At 34.9% G+C, this 21,209-nt stretch overlaps 2 protein-coding genes across 2 annotated transcripts; both read right to left on the bottom strand.

Annotated features, from left to right (window-relative positions):
• Positions 1–1,578: 1,578 nt before the first annotated feature.
• LOC110756451 (nudix hydrolase 8) lies at positions 1,579–5,736 on the bottom strand. The gene is made up of 9 exons (XM_021957889.2): positions 5,067–5,736; positions 4,683–4,978; positions 4,351–4,416; positions 4,027–4,164; positions 3,477–3,554; positions 3,343–3,393; positions 3,176–3,210; positions 2,762–2,870; positions 1,579–2,105 (listed from the first exon to the last, which is right to left on the bottom strand). The coding sequence occupies exons 1-9, from the start codon at positions 5,206–5,208 to the stop codon at positions 1,899–1,901; spliced, it is 1,122 nt and encodes a 373-aa protein (XP_021813581.1). The 5' UTR covers positions 5,209–5,736; the 3' UTR covers positions 1,579–1,898.
• A 2,892-nt stretch (positions 5,737–8,628) lies between these two features.
• Positions 8,629–17,144, bottom strand: LOC110756452 (plasma membrane ATPase 1-like). The gene is made up of 22 exons (XM_021957890.2): positions 16,829–17,144; positions 16,138–16,237; positions 15,841–15,960; positions 15,606–15,704; positions 15,387–15,524; positions 15,104–15,238; positions 14,260–14,439; positions 13,807–14,010; positions 13,585–13,704; positions 13,023–13,142; positions 12,524–12,646; positions 12,328–12,432; positions 12,099–12,243; positions 11,530–11,694; positions 11,212–11,450; positions 11,067–11,099; positions 10,902–10,983; positions 10,592–10,752; positions 9,924–10,136; positions 9,535–9,717; positions 9,148–9,323; positions 8,629–8,890 (listed from the first exon to the last, which is right to left on the bottom strand). The coding sequence occupies exons 2-22, from the start codon at positions 16,186–16,188 to the stop codon at positions 8,797–8,799; spliced, it is 2,886 nt and encodes a 961-aa protein (XP_021813582.1). The 5' UTR covers positions 16,189–16,237; positions 16,829–17,144; the 3' UTR covers positions 8,629–8,796.
• Positions 17,145–21,209: the final 4,065 nt, after the last annotated feature.

The raw sequence follows: 21,209 nt of genomic DNA, 5'->3' as shown, positions 1-21,209 counted from the left end.
CTGGACATGGTACACGTTCTTATATTTATTATTTATCAAAAATTGAAAAATAATTAAAGATGTAAACCAACTTGATTTTTCATGAAAATTAGGCACTTTACCATGCTTAAAAAATAATAGTGAGTATTGAAAATTAATTGAGAACATAAATAAATTTATCCAAGAAAGAATTAAATAGTAAATACAGAAAATGATTATAGAGATTTAAGTAATTAAGCAACAATTTGAAGGGGAATTTAGTAATGTAAGTACTTATAATGAATAATAAAATAATCAATAACATTAAATGGATTAAATAGAAAAGAAATAAATTATATTAAATAATTAAGTAACTGATCAACAATATAAAACAATAAGTAATTATGTTAATTTCTATTTTCATAAACAGCTCGCAAGTATTATAAATACGAGATTCTATAGTTTATAATCACAAAGTGATGACTAGTGTGGTGGTTAAGTGGCTACAGATCTTGGAATGTGGAGGGGTTCGAACCCCTGTGTCTGTGCGTGACAAAATTCATCGTTGATGTTAGTAAGCCTAGGCAGCAGCCCAAAGACTCATGGCTCTCCTCACATAACAAGAGAATATTCAATGAATTTCCCTCCTTTATGCAAACCAAAAACAGAAAAAAGGGGAAAGAAAAAAAAAAAAAGGATCATTCTAACCTGCATGCTTCACCCCCTATAATTCGTCAAATTCATTGACTTTTGTCAATTTGGGTCCAAGTGGCTATTGTGTGCAGGGGCATTTTAGTCTCTTTAAGCTATCAGGATTGGTCTTTTGATTTATTAGTAAATTGCAAATGTGTTTGAATCAGCAGCAAATATATAAAATTGTGTTTAGTTTAAAAAATCTCTTGCTTTGACTATTATTTTTTTTCTTCCATAAAGTTAGAATAGTACACTTGAAATACCATATTATAAACTTAATATAACATTATTTAAAACACAAAAATACATTGAATTTAACAACATAATCTATTTTTTCAATCTGATGATGTGGCGTGGATAAGTGCGATTATAAATTTTTCTCAAGAAAAAAGCCAAATAATCATTGCAAGACAAGAACTGATTTGTGACCAACTGGATTGAATTCTCTGACCACACCCAGATGGCATCAATCATGCCACCGCACATGGTATTGTCTATTTTTTTTTACCTCTGACCTAATAATAGACAATAATTTTAGACTCAGCAGGCAATTGTAGCATGACAATTGACAGAACCACATTGGATAAGGCACAAATGTCCATGTCAACAATTTTGAATTCAAGATAGAGCATTTGCACAATTGCTTTCAATTTTAGGATTTATGTGAAACCAAATAGTTGAGTGATCATAGAATACTAGGGTACTGCCGTTACATGGTATATCTTGTATACGTGTATTGATATTATTTCTTACACGTGTACAAGATGTACCACGTGAGCATACTACTATAGTATTGTATAAATACAGGATCTAAAGTGAAAACACATGAAACTTCAAAGGGTGTTTTGTGTAAATAATTCAACTAATTTTCCCAAACACCAAATGGAGGGCTTTCCATCTTGTTTTTGTCACATCAAATGCCACAAATTTATAATTCATGAAAGAAACCAACTAAGTTTTATTTTAGTAACACTAAGGAATCTCATGGCATTGTATTTACAACAGCCTCATCTGCAGGATAATAGGTGAGGAGGATACCATATATTACCATTCTTCTGACCCTTTACATTAGAAGATATATTTACATCAGGAAAAAACATATATAATTACATGTTAAACATTGCTTGTAACATTTGTTTCAATGTTTGAAACCTTTGCATTTTTTTTCAACCATATACAGAACAAATTAGAACAGGGCAGGGCAGGAATGTGTGTTCTTACGCTGGGCAGTGAGGTTATGTAGGCCTTCAACAACTTGAACAATTGAAATCTTGAGCATCAACAACATTATAGTACAAGGAAGACAATCTGCCATCAAATTTTGAGACCACTTGATGAGAAGATAGACCGCAGTAACGCTTTCCTAGCCGGGCGATACATATCGAAATGATCTTCCTGAACATGGAATCCTCTTGTATTAGTGGTTGCTCCACAAACTCATCCAGGGGCATCCACTGCACATTAATGGCACAAGCTCTAAGTTCAAGCAATCAACAAATCCAATAATGTTACCTGAAAACCATGTTTGGTGCAGATAAAAAAGAAAATAGTACTGCATTTAGCTTATGGCCACAAATCCCATTAATTCTGTTGATCCTGGTTACCAAAACTATATGAGGAATGAGAAATTATTAGTCTCTTAAGCAATGCCAAAAACCAGAAGTTTGTAAAGCTGCTCAAGCAGGTAGCAACCAGCTCATGGCTGGGGCATTACGGTTAATTTTCATAGCTTGCCTGTGGTCCGACATTTTATTGTCATCCTTAATTTACTAGATAGTCCTGAATGTTTTTCCAGTTTTTTCTTGTAGAAGACTAGAAAAGTACATTAAATACAAGTTTATCAGATGTCCCCGAAGGGACGAAGACTAGAAGTACATTGATACCATTTTATCAAGAAAGAAGACAGAGGGCAATGGGAAAGAGTGGAACTAGCAAGCAATTATATAATCTCTCCAACTAGTTTTCTTGTAGATAATTTTCTGTACTTTTCATTTTTATTTTCTACACCCCTATTATAGCTTTGTCATGATAGCCGGATAGGCCAAAGCTGTAGAAACTGAAGCCATTAAAAATGGTGCTAAGCTTGTATTCTGTGAGTGTACAAATTTACCTTGGCTGCTTCAATTTCAAGATCATCAACTGTAATCTCAGTCGATAGTGGCCGTAGCATGCAGATAAAGAACAAATCTGACTTCTCAAAAGCTACATTGTGAGCATGCCTGGAGTTGAAATTAAAGAAAATATTAGCTGCCGTCTGTTGAAGGAAATCAGTACTCAGAACTTATATGAAGTGTCCCATTGCACCGGTTTCAACTGCTTAATTTACTTATCGAACGCTTTTCCCTCTCAAATACACAGCATTCTTTGTAAACAAAACGATGCTTACGATATGTACTCACTACGGTTTTTCATAATGTTACAGTTGGAAAGAAAAAAGTGTATGCATTGCAAAATGTAAACAAAATATAATCATCTTCTGTCACATGTCTAAGTGTTGTGAATAACAATTAGATATGATTATTACCTGAATGCTATAACCTCAACGAACTCTGTATCGATCTGCAATTAAAACAAAATGCAGCTAACAGTATTAGAAGAACATGATTGGATAGTAACTACTTTGCAAGAATAAATTCGTGCAATCTAGATGGAATTGAACCTTAGAAGAAATATTATGTACCAAATTCTTACCCCGGTTTCCTCCTTAACCTCTCTCACAGCGCCTGTGAAAATCTCTTCCGACTGATCCCAAAGGAAGAAAAATATAAGTAGGCAAAGAATTAGAAAAACATGATCTATTGCAGTATCAAACTTGGATAACATACCTCAAGGATAAAGCCGGTTGGTATTTTCCAAAAACCAGCGCATGCAGGAGCGTAGTGTTTCTCTTGTACAACAAGAACCTGCAATTTGTCATCAGTTCAATAATGCTGCATTTAATCAAAGGGCTTAAACAAGTTTATCAAAGCCAATTAACTAAAGATAAGTGCAGTGCACATTACTAGTGGTTATACCGTATAAATATTTTCTTCAGTTACAATTATTGGAATACAAACACGTCAGCCAACTTGCACGCACATTTTGGGATCGTTTCACTTCCTAGATTCAGCAAGATTACTACTTAGTCTAGTCTGTCTGAAAGATACAGAACCAAAGATTTAAAGAATCTATCGCTGACTATGTTGAAGTCATGGCATTTAGGTTGGTTACAAAACGACTTAGGTAGGTTTCTTGCATCCAATTAAGTTTAGGAAGAAAATTTATGAGACAGCTACCTCATAAGTTTCATACAAAGATTAAGAAAATTGGCTAGTTGTGTATCCCAATTTTGAATTTATTGTTTCTTTCTCACATTATCAACAGAGCAATTTATACCTCATTATTTTCATTGATGACAAATCCCCCAACCCCTACTTGATGTGAAGCATTAGCAGGAAGCATGCAAGGTCCTTCTGGAATCCAGTATGTCAACATCACGTACCCTCGTTCTGCATGGTGGTACTCAAACCCTTCCTGAAACCGGATAGATTACATCAGATAATCACAGTACACTCGGTAAATAATCAAAACAAAAGAAAGGAATATAATTCTGCAAACCCGAATTACTTGTTCTGTGAACTTTCTTCATTCATTCACCTTCAGCTCATGAAACTATGGTTTCGTATCGTAAATCCTTTTATACAGAAGTTAGTAAGGTACCTTAATAGCAACTGGAACAAGCTCAGCTCTTTCTACTGGCAGCTTTAGCCAAATTCCCTTCTTCCCCTGCAGTCAAATGGAAATTACATATTACATCTCCTAATAGTATCAATTATATTATAAGGGAAGGGAACAGACATAAGGCTCGTATAAATTACAAAGATCAAGGATACATAAGCAGCAAAACCATTACCAGACAACAATGTTAATTTAAAAGGAGGGATCAGAAAATCAAAGGCTCTCCATGTGACTAAAGTTTATAATTATCACTTTCCTAGCAAAAAGGTGAGGTACCATATTGTGTGGCATAGGCAGAGAATGAGAATATATACCTCCATGCTCCAATGAGAAAGAGAAGAATGCAGGATATAGCCAAAGGCATTCGGGTTTGCTGGTAATCGTTCTGGATCAACGATAACTCCCCCGTACTCATCATCGAAGGCATCAAGTACTGTAATTTCTCTAGGAAACAAATTCGGTCTTGTCCCTGTGCCATTTGTTCCAATTATTTGAAACAAGCAAGTTTCCCCTGCAAGTTTATCTCCAACTGAACCAATAGCGTTACTTGACGGAAAGTTATTTTTCGAACTGGAAGGATGAGAAGAATAAGAAGCCTTCAGAAGAATCCCTGGAAAGGAAATGAAAAACTTGAGAATTAAAAATATAAAAAATCCTATTTTTCTGTCTCCTTGTTTTTGTTGTCTGAAAACAATTACCTCTGCAAGAACAGAACTGGGGAGAGAATTTGGCACCAGCTGGTATGTGCCTGAAACCCGCAAACCGGTTCGAATACATCCGTCCCAACTGAACCGTCTCAGATGCAGACATAGCTTTCGATTCAAACAATCTCATCTCCATTACAGACAGTAAGCAAATCCCAACTAACTTAAACTAAGCACAGCCGTACCATCCAATGAAATCAAATATATGCTGAAATATAACACGACCTCCTTAACTTAGACCAATTAACATTAATTTAATCATAACGAGAATATCCCAACTCCCATCACACGTAACGCTCTAGAACAACAAGAAAACCATAGGATTCGACGCCAGTCGGAGTGAACTAGAACTTGGTTGCTTGCACGGCAGAGTAAGATTGTAAATTGTAATGGCAATGGAGAGCCAGTTAAGAAAGCAGATTAAGACAAGAAACCAAGGGATGATTAGGCAGTATCTGATCTGAAAAGCAGTGATTAACGTAGTCGTTTTAGGACCAAGGAACCAGCTCAAAAAATCTAAATATCTTTCATTGTTTCACAGTTAATTTAATGCGATGGAGAAAACGAGGGAAGTGAATAAAATTTTATATAGCAGCACAAATTTGAAGACCAAACGCGTTAAAAAGAAAAGGCTTGGAAATGCCAAATGGAGACAGACAAACACATGAGGACCTAATTTGGCACAAACCCGAGTGAGGACAGCCAATAAAAACCATGTTTATTGCATGAATCTTATCTGAAAATCAACAAGAAGAAACAGAAGTGGGGGTACGTGGATATATATGTTTGTTTACTTTATTTTTGTGGTGTGGAATTCGTGGTGCGGTCGTGACATGGCAAACAAGCACTGGAGCAAAAGGAATTTGTTGAAACAAAAAACAAATGTGAAATTGAATAATTTGATTTATAAAATATGGTGAGAAATTTGTAAAGTTGACAAAGCGACATAATAGTCAGGTGGGAACTAACTAGGACTACTCACGGGGGAGAAATGTGGTTGAAAATGAAGCATATAAAACTTGGAGCGGATACGTTGCACTATGTTTTTGACATAACTTTTGACACAATTTTTCAATGCATTCAATGGTTGAAATTAAGTATTATTAATCTTAATTCTTTAATTAATTAAATAATAAAATATTTTTTCTCTCTCTTCCTTCATGTTAAGGAGATTTTCATTATAAATTTGACGGAAAAAAGAAGAAGTTGTAGATTACGAATCTTTAACCACACAGTATTTCGGCAAATCTTGTGCTGTAGGTGTAGTCGAAGAAAAGGAACCCACAAATACTATTTAAATACCCAACGATTTTAGAGACACATGTTTAAGAGTCTTGGACAAGTTGTATGCTTGGAGAAAAGGAGCCCAGAAATACTAGTCCTGCTAAGTACAGTGCCATTGGCACCAGCAAGGTTAAACTTGAAGATGGGATGCTAGCAAACTTAATACTTTCTCCAAAATAGTTTCAATTTTTTTAAAAGATAAGGAAAGAAAGAAACTGAGAGAAAAGAGAGAAAAAAAATGATTTATTGAGAGAAATTTACCCACGGATCCGCCCATATAAAATTGTGTCAAAAATTGTGAGAAATTTATTGAGAGAAATAATCTAATTGTGCAAAAATTGTGTCAAAAACATAATTCCACGGATCCGCCCATATAAAATACGGATATATATCTTCAATATTACATTTTGCAAACCTATGATTTTGGGATATGTAACATATTTGTTTATATATATATTTAAAGTTTAGCAAAATGAAGCATATGGTTACAGGTATAATTAAATTATTGGCCTCTTCATTGGTCTGACTATTAAGTTAATCGTTATCGTTTAATATGAGATTTGGTTGGTGAGACGTACGATTTTTTCTTTACATGGACACCGGATTGATACCACGTGGAACTAACGTCTATGTAAACAGAAATTCAGTTCACCCAGTGCTATGCGAGAGGTGGTTCCATTTGAACCTCTAATATCATCTCAAACCAGAAATTTCATCTCAAAACCAGAAATTTTCAGATTTACTTTGGTCAGAATCTTTAGGTAATTCATTTTGCTTTTGTGTAAAGTAGTTCATTCCCATTAGAGCACGTGATTTTCACGGACATATTTGTGAAGTGGACTAGCCAAAGGTCTGTTCATACTTCATCTTTCACGTGAGTCGGAAACCAAAAAGTTAAAAAATATAAACGTCATAATCGAGATTGTCCGCACTAATTATAATCAGACAGGTCATCACCAAACTTCATGAGGTGAGTGATTCCTCTTGTCGAGGCCCATAAGGATAGAAGGGATGGGAGAAAAAATATCATTCCTAATCGGATTATAATTTAGTAATGATATTTTAAATATCATTAAGATGTTTAAAATATATTCTTTAGTGGAAAAAGAAAATAAGATATTTGAAATCGGTCACTTTTAGGATCAATCAAAGTCTAAAATATCGAGAATTTCGGAAATATCGGTGGTCCAAAAACATGGATATAGCAAAAAAATATCGATATCGATAAAAATTGAATAAAAATCATAATTGTGAGAAACACTTGGAAATTTTTATTTAAACTTTAGAGGACGTTTACTTAGTCAATTATCTATTATTTGATCACAAAAAATTGGAAGGAAATGCATGGCAATGGTGGGTTTGAGTGATTTAGTTGATTATGTAGCGACCCGACAAACACTGTGACTTTAGAAAATATGTAGTAATTAGTGAAATAAAATTAAACACACCATAATTTTTAAGTTATAATAATTTACTACAATATATTACACTTCATACATATAATAAGATATATAAGCTTGACCAAAAAAACAAAGATAAAATATATGAGTAATTTAGTACCACATAGAAAGAATTCCTATTACGTTCAAACTTAGTATCGCACAATATTAAAACTCAATAGTGAATAATAATACAACTCCATGATATATAACCAAAAAAAAAATACAACTCCATAATATATAACCAAAAAAAAAAATACAACTTCATAATAATATAATAAATAACATTAAATATATGCCTAAATTTATCCTTAGAGAATTTTTTATATATGAAAATTTATCCTAGATAATATTGACCGTATGGGAAATTATCGTCTCCGACATTATCCCGATAATATCGGGGAGACTCTGGGATCAATCAATAATTTTAGTTGTTTTGTTGTGATAGAGAGTAATTGTAGGACAAAGACACTTTTGTGGGCCTTGTGGTTTTGCTTGTAGTCGTGCTCGTGGGATGATGCTGGGGTATACCCTATTTAATTCTCTGTGTTGATATTTTCTTCATACGAGCTATTTTGAGTGACTGAAAAGTTGAACATAAGACTTCATGTGTATAGATGAACCGTGATTCGTAAATATTCTCAACTAATTACTTCAGCTATAACCCCTTTGTTTTTTTATGTTAATAATTTGATGTCGGCCAAACTAGCAGTGTTTTTAATCATAAACACAATATCAGCATAAAAAAATATATCAACAGAAGATAATGGAACATTTGAGCCATACTGATCAAATCAACCCCAAAACTCATCTTCGAAACGATAGAGAAACAGTGGGAGATTAAAACTTTTATTGATATTTTATTTTGCATTATCAAGCTCTGTGTCCATCAAACCCATACAACATAAGGAAACATGATCAAGAATAAAGGAAAGGAAAAAGATCAAAATGGTCACAGTGAGAGGGAAACTACAATATCCAAAAGTACACCGGAAAATGACTTAGAGTGTGTAATGTGGGTTAACTTCGATATCTAAACCCCTTAGCTTTGCAAAGGACTCGACCTTCCCCTTCAGAGTGTGAAGCTCCCTCAGTCTGCATTGCAAAGAAAGAGCAAAACCAAAGTTAGGCAACACACAACATGGCCTAGACACGTAATAACCTAAGATGCTTTTGTTGTCAGACGGTGAATCTAAATTGTTGATTATGTTGATTTTTGTCTGAATGTGCAATCTAGATTCATAGTCTACAAATATAAGCAGTTCTTTGGCAACATAATATTTCTCATGTTTTATATATGCTATTGGTATATGCAGAAAACTTGAACCATCCAACGCAAAAAAAAGGCCAACCTTGCAATCTCTGCACGTCTCCTGGCTTCTTCAGCCATGATGCTAACGTCCCTGAATGTGTGCCTCTCAGGGATGTTCCTTGGCTCAGATGGGAGGCCATGAACCGTTCGCTGTTCAGCAGCCCATGCAGCCTCACGAAATTCTTTACCAAAGTCCTTTTGGGTGTTGAAAGCCGTCTGCAAAATTATAGACATACACATAAATGTGGAAATTCTCTTAGAAAGGTCTAATGAGAAAAGTAAGTCCAAAAGTTTTGTTAAAATCTACAAAAGGAAGCCTAACAGAGGAACATGGCAAACCAAGCACATATTTTCATTCATTCTTGATGTCTAATGCTCAGAGAAAAAGAAAATTGTGTCATGAGATGGAAGGTTCAAATTCACTCACTCTTTTGTTCAATATCAAACTCCATGCCCTCCCACTGAGCGCATATCGAACAAAAAACTTGATAGGATCAAGTAGCATATAGATGAGAATGTTGTATAACCATATGATTCCACACCAACGCCAGCCGATGGCTCGAATTCGAGCAAATTCCCACGTTGCTTGAGCAGATATTGCTGTTGCAACCTGTAAGCATGGAGCGTTTCGTATTATGAATTCAAACCGTTGTAAGTTTAGTATTGTAACTAAAGTTTTCTGAACAAAAGGAAGTTTAAAAGAGATATTCCACGCATAAATTTTGATGAATGTGAAGCATTATTTGAGCCTAAAGAATTTCTACCTAATGTTATATATTGAAAGCTTTTCGATTGAAAAAGGATGAAACCGTTTACCAGTTGAGCAACTATGAAAGCAATAACAAGAAGAAGACCAGGTCTTTCTGTGAATGACCACCCTCTGGAGCGAGTGACAAAAATTAGAGCCTGGCTGATGGTGCTAACTTGAAGGTACACGGCAGATGCTAGCTTTGCATTTAGTGGCTCGTTGAGACTCTCATTTTCATAATAGAGCGGCTCGTTGAAGATATCATCTGCTTTGAATTTTTTCTGAGAGAGAGAGAGGTTAAAATCTTGATCATTGTCATCCAGTACAAAATGTAAGCCCTGACAGTGTTCATCTATGCCAAAGGCAATAACCGTGAAATGAACCAAATGCAAGTTTACACATGCAAAACTGAGAAACTATTAAAATCAGGGACTACTAGGATTTCTTTTAGGCTAGAAGCGCCACTAGGATCTGAAGACAAAAGGACAAAGAAAGTTCTATGATGCCATATCAAACTACCTTTGATACTGAAAATTTAAGCTTGTAGGCTATGGGCTAAACAAGGTATCAGCAAAACATAGAAATAGTAACAGTAAGATAAGGAACAATTAATAGACTAAGAGAAACTAACTAATATAATTTCCCCTTGCAAAACTTCAGAAATTTAAAATTCTGCATTTTTTATCTGGATAAATCAACGGGATACTAGGAAAGGATGCACAATAATCATGTTTACCTGAAAGAATTGAGTTTCGTAAGTGATATAGAAGAACACAACTGTCGTCACGGCGAGGTAACTGCCTAAGACAATCCCAGTTGCAAATATTTCACTGAGCTTCCAACTGTCAGGAACTGGAGATGGCTTAACTCTGTCTTTGGATATTGTCATAATAGTACCTGGTAAGTAGTTTAAAGTTCAGGTTTATTTTCAACAGGAAGAAGGGGAGTAAATGAAGAACAGTAGAAAACCGAGAGTTCAAGCTCAATAAACTCTGTTACAGACAAACACAAGAGATGAGAGAACTTAAAGGGTTAGTAATACTTACCATCATTAAGAATGGCAATGATGAGGACCATAAAAGGAGGGAAATCAAATTTCCAGAATACAGCAAGCAGCAAGAAACCCAGCTGTAAAAGAAACCCAATTAGAAATGAAAACTGACATTACGGCTTGCTTATATGTGACAGAAAAGGGGTCATGAACTACTTACGACAATACGTATTGTTATAGAGACGGCATATATCTGAAAGAAAGAAACAAGAACAAAACAATTATTGAAAACAAACCCAAGATTCAGTACCAGAATCACTTCCAGGTCAACTTGCTAAAACAATGATAAGAGATAATCCCCTTACTGTGTAATTCTTCATTCTTTGAAAGATTGCACGGCTTGTCAAAACAGCACTAATAATAACACTCAACCCAGGTTCTGTCAGTACTATGTCAGATGCACTACGAGCAGCATCTGTGGCATCTGCTACAGCAATTCCAATGTCTGCTTTCTTCAATGCAGGTGCATCATTAACTCCATCACCCGTCATTCCAACTATGTGTTTCTTACCTTGTAATCGCTGCACGATCTCATATTTATGCTCTGAAATGAAGCATCAAGTCAGGCAGAAGCAATGCGAAGTTGACGCACAAAAGTAACAAATGGTAACAAACATGATTACCAGGAAAGACACCAGCAAAACCATCAGCACTCTCAATGAGCTCATCAATTCCTAGAGTTGTATCTAAGCCATCCTTATTTTCACCAAGCAACGCCGATGATGGATACATGTTTGTACCCATCCCAAGCCGTCTCCCTGTCTCTTTCCCAATTGCCAGTTGATCACCTGGAAAATAATTCAATTACGGAAGTCAAAAGAAAGTTTTGAAAAAAGGTCTGAAACTTAGGGTGCTGAGAAGGTTGGAATGGAAGTGGTCATAATCTATGAAGTTCATCATAAACATTAGTCACTTGTGATTAGTACAAGATAATGAAATTTATGAAGTTCATTATAAATTAGTGTCCTGAACGAGTAAATTGATAGAAGTAACTTCAAAGTCATCAGCAACTTTTCTGGTAGTGAATCTTGATAGTACAGATAAATCAGAAGAACGAATAAATTGATAGTTTTATGACCCGACCCTGTTGACCTCTCGAAACTGATGGCTAAGAATGAGTAGACTGAGAGAGTTTTTTTAAGTATAATGTAGCATTGAAATGAAAAGAGAAAAAACTCCTTTTTTCACATACCTGTGATCATTTTAACACTCACACCAAGATCTAAAGCTCTTCTAATAGTTTCAGCACTGTCATGGCGTGGTGGATCAAACAGCGGGAGAAGACCGACAAACTCCCAAGGTCCACCAGGACTGTCTTTTGTACCAGCAGGAACTTCCTGTAAATTACAGAACTCTCCTCAACCATAATGCATCAAAGGAACATACATCCAAGAGTAGGTATTTGTTAAAATCTCAGTTACCTGCTGAGCAACAGCAAGGGATCGAAGTCCACGCTCTGCAAATTTGTCAATCACTGAGTGTACTCTTTTCTCAATATCTGATCTATTCCATGCCAAATTGAGTATCTACAAATTACACAAATAAAAGAATTTTGTTAGGTCATTTTTTACTGTGAAGGACTAAGAAACCAAGATTTCAAATTGAGACATTAAGTACCTGCTCTGGTGCACCTTTGCTCACTCTGTGCATTTTACCAGCTTTGTCTATGTATGTAAGTGCTGTCCTCTTATCAGTTGGATTGAATGGAAGGAAGTGAATTTCTGTAATTGCAGCTCGAGCCTTACAAATGAACACAGGAGAAACTCAGTTCAATGAAGCTTTAGTGAACAAAACACATCATTGCATATGCAAGTTTCAAAACTACACGGGAAATCTCGTAGCCTAAATGCCCTGCCCTACATAGCCCTGCAATTTAGAGTAGAATATATGCTATATCTGTTTTTGTTTTTTTTTTGTCACAGAACTATAATAATTTTGGTGGCGTAATATGATACTATAAATATGCACTTCTTGTTATCGTACAACAATAGTTTCACATTGGAATTGCACTTGAAGACTGAATTGAAACACCTAAGCAGGCTCAACTTCCCCAAAACCTTCAACTTTAGCATCCTATAAGAGTTGCATAAACATTTTGAGTTATACAATCTCCTACCTCCTTAGGATCAGCTAGCATTGCAACAATTGCAGCATCAATAGCATCTTGATTCTCCAACCTTGAAGCTCTTGCGGCCATCAATACAACCGTGTCCTTTTCAACACCTTTGGCAAAAACCTGCAAAATGGAAGTCGTTGTCAAATGTCTACATAATGCAATAGAGCTTAAATTTAACATCCATGGAGATACAGTAAAGCAGAACCATAGTAGGTTTCATCTTTTCGTTCCAAACAACATTATATAGCAAAATATTTAGCTCTACTTCGTACATTCTAAACAACAATAATGTAAATCTATCTTGAGTCCTTATGTTTCTGATTATATAGCTTAGAACAAGAAGGCTCTGGAGAGAAGATGTACTTTCTTTACACATATAGTTCTCTCAGACCACTGGGAATAGAAATAGGAAAAATCTTAAACAGTGAATAGCTTTATTGTGTAGATTTAGACATACCAACAAAATGTGAATTGATAATAAACTTCAATGAGCAAGATAATTACGTAGTTCAGTCATATCTATCAAAAAATTTAAGCATATGACAGGATCAAGAATTAACACCTCTATGAGATTCTTGTCCACTGTTAATTTGTTGAGAGTTAAAGTTCCTGTTTTATCACTGCAGAGCACATCCATCCCAGCCATTTCTTCAATAGCCGTCATTCTCTTTGTGATTGCACCCTGAAAAGAACTCAGACAAACTATTACTTTGACTTCCACATCGAAGAGAGTCTAACTCAGCACTGAAATTTCATGATATAAATTAAATGCAGCTTCTTATACCTGCTGAGCTAAACGATGAGAACCAATGGCCATGGTGACAGACAGAACTGTTGGCATAGCAATTGGGATGCCGCCGATAAGTAGAACAAGAAGGTTATCTATTGAAGGACGATAAGGTCTACCTTGACTTATTAAGACAATTATTTCAATCACAATTCCAACGGCAATTGAGCAAATGCAAAAGTTTCCAATAGCTTTTAAGACCTGAAACAATCAGTCCAAATGGTAATTTAGCCATGTGAAACCAGTAACAAATTCTCGTACTCAAGATGAAACACTCCCTAACATGGGTGGATTTCACTGTCCCGTTACCTGTAAGCAACAAACTGAAAGTTTTTGTGCTGCCGAGTTCTAAATTGAAAAGCATCTCATATGAAAGATGTCTATTGGCTTGACATTTTACCAACATGAACATATGACTCTATTAAGATGAAAAGAGTTCTAAAAAGGAACCTGCTGAAAGTGCCCAACATGTGTCGTGCTTTCCACAAGATGGGCAGCTTTTCCAAAGAAGGTATGTACTCCAGTTGCAATGACAATTGCTTCGAGTTCACCTTGTTTACATGTTGACCCAGAGTATACTCCATCACCAGAATGCTTAGTTACTGGGAGTGACTCTCCTGTAAGGGCAGACTGAAAAGAAGAAACAAATAATAAAACAGAAAGTTCGGAAAGTCTGTCACAATATTAGGCGAGAATAGTAGAACCAGGTGATATAAGAATGCGTTAAACGCTCATAATGGGCCACATATCCATTAATGTTCATCTTAGGTATGACCTCCTCTTGAAAAGACAATAATGCCAATGGTTTCTAGACTACTTGTTTTATGGCATCAACATTGAAATTAATTTGAATTTAACATAACATGAAAGAACTTCTAAGGATGAGGGACCATGTTACTCTCCTACTGCTCAAGGTCATTTTAATCTAAGAAATTAAGGATCAAGTAATATGGAAAAAGGATGCATTGATGGCAGAATCAAGGACACATAACTTCATTCATATATTTCCTGCCTATCCAATAGGAAAGTAACATTTAAGTAACAATTCCAGTTACGCATGCCAGTTATAAACTAAATTTCAACTGTGCATTGTGATTGAATTTAAGGGTAGATTTATTATAAGACCTGAACGTAGAAACCTTAAATAAAGTCCCAACCTCATTTAGCTTGAACCTTTCCCTTTCGCTTGGTCTATTCCTAATTTCCTTATCATATTCAAATTTCAATACACTTGTATATAAATCACCATGTAGAAATGGCTCATAACCATAATAGTAGAATATGACTTAGCTACCTGATCAATTTTTAAAGGATCTCCTTCAAGCAAACGAGCATCAGCAGGAATTATATCTCCTAATTTGATACTAATAATGTCTCCAGGAACCAGCACAGAAGCATCTTCCTCACTCCATTTTCCATCTCGTAAAACCTGTTGAGATTTTATTCACGATCAACTTTACAGAAGGCAACAGAAAGAATCAAATCAAATAAAATCCTATGAACAGAACAGAAAGGAAACAGTAGGGAAATGGTTGGTGGAGAAGGGAAATGCAGTTCATCTATAAAAATGAGATAACCTTGGCTTTTGGAGCCAGTCGTGCCATAAGGGCTGCAGCTGCATTTCCAGCATTATTTTCCTCTATAAAGCTTATTGTTGAATTGATAACAAGTAGTGCCACGATGCCCACGAAGTCATAAACATCTACACCCTTTCCCTGAAAGAAAAATGTTTTCAAAAGTCAGTTCAGAAACCTAAGTTCTGGTCTCAATGGAAAGATGAACTCCTAGAGACTTACGCCTCCATGTGCAAGAGTTATGGACATTAGTGCAGCTGCTTCCATAACCCAAGACAAAGGGTTCCACATAAATCCCAGAAAGTTTAATAGTTTACTTTCCTGCAAAGAAAAATACAGTATTATAGAACAAGAAGGTGGAAGCTAACTGAAAGAGATTTCTGCCTAGGAAACAATTTAAAGAATTTAATTACAACAACAGAAGTAAGAGCACAAGCTGAAACAAGTTCTCCAAAACCTTTTTCTCTTCAAGCTTGTTGTAACCAAACACCTCTAACCGCTGTTGCACCTCAACAGAACTGAGACCCTCTGCCGTGCATTTCAAATTTTCAAAGACTTCTTCAACAGGGATGTTCTCCTGCCAGAATATTTAAGATTAAAAGAATACTCAAAAGACTCTAATATGACAGGTACTAGGTACTACTTCACAGGGAGATCCTCTTGCACACTAGTTCTATATGAGCTTTATGATTAGCATAAGATTTTGAGGAATGCTAATTTAACACCAAAATGTAAATAGATGAAGAACATGCACCAGATCAACAGCTTCCTTGCATATAGGCTCAAGGGCAACTGACGTGTCCATTTCAGCTCCACTGTCTTAGCCCCCACCGAGAAACGGAAAGATAGACAATCTGCAAATTCAGAAAATTGTCATATAAAAAAGTTCGACGGATGCAAAAGTCATCATTTAACAAATAAAAAAAATATCTAATACAGGTTGGTGAAATATGATTCCTCCAACATCTTGAGGCCACAGCTTCTTGTATCAATTTCAAGAAGACCACATATTCCATTCACCTAGTTAATGAGGAAGTTGATGACATGGGAAGAAAGACAAATACAATTTGGAACTTTTAATTCCTGCTTTATGATTTGGAAATATGAAGTTGAGTGGAGTTTCTTGTTCATTCAGTTTTTAAGCATTAGAAACACTACTCTCTGTCTGAGAAAATGAAAAGTAAATTTTAAATTTCAAATGGCAATGGCAACTAATCCCATTAGTTTTGCCTCACCAAATGAACAAGACTCATCTCATCAGTGAGTGTTGGATATATTGCATTGCATGGAAATTAATCATATCTTTAGGTTTTATAATGTGTAAGATGATACTCAACACAATGATAACTAAAAACCCACAGAAAACATAATTCAAACAACTGATAGGTAACACAAAGTGGTCATCAGGGGATAAAGGGTTGGGCATTGAAAATGCCAATATGTACCAAATCTAACAGAAATCTCAAGCAATCAGCTTCCTTCACATGAACATTCTTCACCAAACACCAAGACCATTAAAACCCAGAAGCCAGAGAGGATCTGTAGTGTTGTTGGAGAAACGGGTCGAAAAACATACAAGAACTTGGGATACATATACAACCTGCCATGAAACCAATTAAGTTTCCACCATATAAGACATAGTATATGCCAGACTTTGACAGATGAGAGAGAGAGAGAGAGAGCGAGGAACAAAGCAGCGGCCATTTGGAAGAAGACAAAGGCTGAGCTTCTGAAACAACGCCGCCAGCATATACAGCATAGCAGAAAGCTGTACTTTCCAAAGAAACGAGAAACCGACGTCTGAAAGTGAATGGAAAGAATCTTGGTGTGGTTTGAAGTTTGCTCATATTGGAGCAAAGCAATATACTTGCTTCTTTTGGAAAGCCCTACAAAATGGTTTGAAAGTTCACAATCCTAATTGGTCTGGCGTCAAGTACTTGTACTTCTTTGGTTTCTTTTGGCAAAAAACCGTTGGATCTTACGGCTGTCCAAAACTGTTCGTATTTTTCTATTTTTGGCAATCCGCAACTATTTCTACCGTAATTATCTTTCAAATATTTGTACCACATTTATCGATCACATTGTTAATCGGTGTGATCTCACATATATAAGTAGACGTCAATATATGTAGTACAAATAGCATTATCTTTTATTCTTTATTGGATATCAAACAAATTGAGGAGCATCCTCTACTTTTTTGTTTTATTTTTTTGTTTGCATGGTGATTATGTTTAACAATAACGCTATTTGTACCACAGCAATATAGAATCCACTTATATTAGAGAGGTGGTCAGCAATATAATTAATAAATATGGTCCAAATAGCAACACTCTATGTTTAAAGACTTCCGTTTAATACCCTTTTATACAAAAAAAAAACGACATAATTTTGAACACAAGCACAGTACTCTCATAGGAGTTTATACTCATGCACTGAGCTCATTATTTTCACCACTCACTACAAGAATTTGATTCTTATCATCTCAATAAATAATTGAACTTTAAAAAATCAATCATGCTACTCGTTATTTAAAAATAAAAACAAAAGTCAGGATATATGGTTACGGAGTATCCTAAGGGTCAATTGCCATCGTACTGGGGCACTCTCTGTACCTTCTGTACGGTTGACTTAATTCTTTTTCACAAAAAAATAAATTATATATGGAACATTGAAATAATCAAATTCGAATCATTTTCAATGGATTTCTTGTACTTATATGGATTTGACAATCAAGAGGTCCAAAGCATAAGACAGTTTTTTGTAAAAAATTATGGTCCCTTGTAATCAAGAATGATCAATCATGCCGATGATATTTGACTTTTTTAAAAAAAAGCCATGCAAGGTCACATTGATATCATGTTGATCTGGTTTAGGCTGTAGAAAATTGCTGTAATGGCAACAAGAACCTACTTTTGGCCTTGAGGAAAACATCCGAAGGTTGAGCAATTTCTCAGTCATCCAAATATTATTGTTTAGTATTTTACAACAATCATGTGTTTTAATCTTTTAATTATACGAACACCTGAAAATTGTCACGAATCGTTGTCATGTATATTTGTATGGTATATCCAATGTATCGGTGTATTATTTTATCAATAACTGGATTTTAATCTTTTAATTCAAGAACTAAAAGTGCAATGCACAGGTAAATGGAATGTATCATAAAAGGGACTTCACTTGTCATTTCTTGAGTGTCTAGAAACAATTCTTGGGTGTCCCTTTAATCACATATCCTAAGATGGTTTTGAGGGAAGTGGTTGTAAAGATGGAATTTTGAACACTCTGGGCTCAAATTGATCAAAGGTGACCCAATGGGATATAGTGTGGAGGGTGATGGAAGGGAGCTGAAAGCTCGGCCTAGCCCAAAAACTGGATATAAAAAATGATGAGTTTTTTTTGTGGATGATTATTTTATGTGAATTGAGTTCCAAACTGGCAAACCTCTGTTCACTTTTTTTATATTAAAAAGTGGATAGTTTTTATTAGATTAATAGGAAAAAACAGTACAAAGGACAGGGAGCTATCTCAATAGCAATATGACATATATAAGTAAAAACTTCCCCAGTGGCCTAAGACAGTCGAAAAGTTGAAGCGATCTAAGAGAGATTCACTCTTGAAAATAACTTTTATATAATTAACCCCTTACTAAACTCTTAATCCAAATCCACTACTAAACTCTTGTGCACAACATGATTTAAAATACTTAGGTGTGACACGCATCAAGCCCACGCATGGTTATCTTATGGGCTACACAAAGATGTTTGTCAAACTATGCTTCAATTCCAAATGAAGCGCCCCAAAATGATCTATGTTTCTATCTAATAATTTTATACAACAATTAATATTTTTTTTTAACGTAGAACACAAACCAACAAACAAAATCTTCAAAATTTCAATAATCCCAAATCAAAACTTTTTATGTGGTCCATTTCAATGGTTTGTCAAAAGAAGAAAAAAGCCCCAAAACCTCATCATTGACTCTAAGGGAAAGGCGTAATTTGCGTAAGCATTGTTGAATACACAGGCAATCAAATGTTTTAATATTTATATACTGTCTTTTAAATTTAGACGAAACAAAAATATTATATTTTAAACAGAAAAGCCTCGTGGTTAAAAACTTAAAGCAACCCCCACCTTTAATTAAATTCAATAATTGAAACCCCTCCCTCGTCTCTTTCTCTTTTTTTTTTTGTTAATTTCAATTTGAAAATTTAGGGTTTTTAATTTCAATTTTTTAGCTTTTAAAAATAGTTTGGAGTTCAATACCAAACAAATTTTTAAATCTTAAAATCACTATTTAAAAACTCATATTTTAAAAGAGAATCATAATTTTTTAATAGGATACCAAACAGAACGATTTTTTTATTTATTTCGTAATTGCGTATTCCGTATTGCTTTAAAGAAAAGAAGAAAATAAATCACCGCATCCATATCCATATGGTTCTTGCTTATCCATTCGATTCTGCCTTCGGCACAAACATCTGGTTCATTGACAAAGTTTACATCTTAATTAATCTAGCATTTAATACAAAGATTATATCAGCATTGATTTGGAGGAACATATAATAATAATTGGAAAGTTTATGATCAACATCGGTCGCACGCACGAGGTAAGTTCAATTTCATCGGGAACAAAATGTAAATAATAAAAAAATTGGTGACAGCATTATAATGACAGTTACGTAGATCAGTTACTTCTTCTTTTCTAGTGTTTCTTGCTGAAAAGCAATCTTTCTAGAGTCTTTCATCTTGTATAAGTCCACTTCACGTGGTCTTTGACAATTTGCAACCACACTGAATAATTGACAGGTGAGCTTAAACCAAGGTTTTATTTTATTTTATTTTATTTATTTATTTATACGAAGCTTAAGGAAAGGTTGCCCTAGTCAATTCATATAGCAAAAGTATATATCTATAAAGTAATAATTTGACAATATCATATAGGGAGTTTTTTTAAAGCTCAATAAATACTTTATTACTATGGAAGATAATAACATAATTTTACCTTATTCCAGATAAGGTTAATTATAATCAAATTTTTACAAGGGTTTTTTTTTCATTAAAGAAAAAAACAACTTCAAATGAAATTAAATGACATGACATGTGATTAAAGTCACATTTTCCCATAACACAATTAAAACAAATTAAATGTCTCGCTCAAATGACACATGTCTTATCTCCTCGCAAAAAACGACAAGCAAACCACCCATATTCAACATAAACCAACATTTGACCCTTTTTTATGACTCTACAATCACCCACGACACCAAAACCGTTCCCACTTTCTAACTATTTCTTCTTCCCCAAGGCCCCGTTTGGTTCACGGAATGAATTTGATGGGAAATCATTTCCCATGTCATTTCCCAAGGGATGGGAAATGTTGATTCATTTCCCATGTTTGGTAATGCCGGGAAAGTGATCCGGAAATATCACTTTATTTTCTTTTCCATGTTTGTTTTGAGTAGGAATGGAAAACAAATTTTGTTTAGTTTCCCAATTGTACCCCTATTAAAAAAATATATATATACCAATAATTGTTGGATAAAAATTGTAATTATGAATTGTTAGTAAGGACAGATTAGTCAAAAAAAATTGTATTTAATGCTAGTTTTACTTTCCCATGGGAAGGGAAAGTGAAACCCAAGGAGGAAGGAAGGATTCACTTTCCCTCCTACTTTCCCATGTGCTAGGAATCGCTTTCTCATGCCTGACTTATCAAACATGGGAAATGAATTGATTTCCCATGCCCAAGATTCCTTTCCCATGAACCAAACGCAGCCCAAAAGTTTTAGGTATTCTATCTTCTAGATTTCAACAAATTCATTT

This window comes from Prunus avium, chromosome 5 (assembly GCF_965620075.1).
Source record: "Prunus avium chromosome 5, drPruAviu1.hap1.1, whole genome shotgun sequence".
Classification (NCBI taxonomy): Eukaryota; Viridiplantae; Streptophyta; class Magnoliopsida; order Rosales; family Rosaceae; genus Prunus; species Prunus avium.
The sequence above is the reverse complement of the archived record's forward strand: the minus strand, read 5'-3'. Positions and strand labels throughout refer to the sequence as shown.

Bases quoted from the DNA above. Each gene is read 5' to 3' on its own strand.
- LOC110756451 (XM_021957889.2), bottom strand. From the start codon at position 5,208: ATGGAGATGAGATTGTTTGAATCGAAAGCTATGTCTGCATCTGAGACG. The intron at 4,417-4,682 runs GTATATATTCTC...ATTTGACTGCAG, and splicing joins TTTCTCATTGGAGCATGGAG to GGGAAGAAGGGAATTTGGCT. The intron at 3,211-3,342 runs GTAAGAATTTGG...TTTTAATTGCAG, and splicing joins AGGTTAAGGAGGAAACCGGG to ATCGATACAGAGTTCGTTGA.
- LOC110756452 (XM_021957890.2), bottom strand. From the start codon at position 16,188: ATGGACACGTCAGTTGCCCTTGAGCCTATATGCAAGGAAGCTGTTGAT. The intron at 12,647-13,022 runs GTAGGAGATTGT...TTCATTTGTAAG, and splicing joins TGCTAGCTGATCCTAAGGAG to GCTCGAGCTGCAATTACAGA. The intron at 9,324-9,534 runs GTGAGTGAATTT...ATAATTTTGCAG, and splicing joins GTTTGATATTGAACAAAAGA to ACGGCTTTCAACACCCAAAA.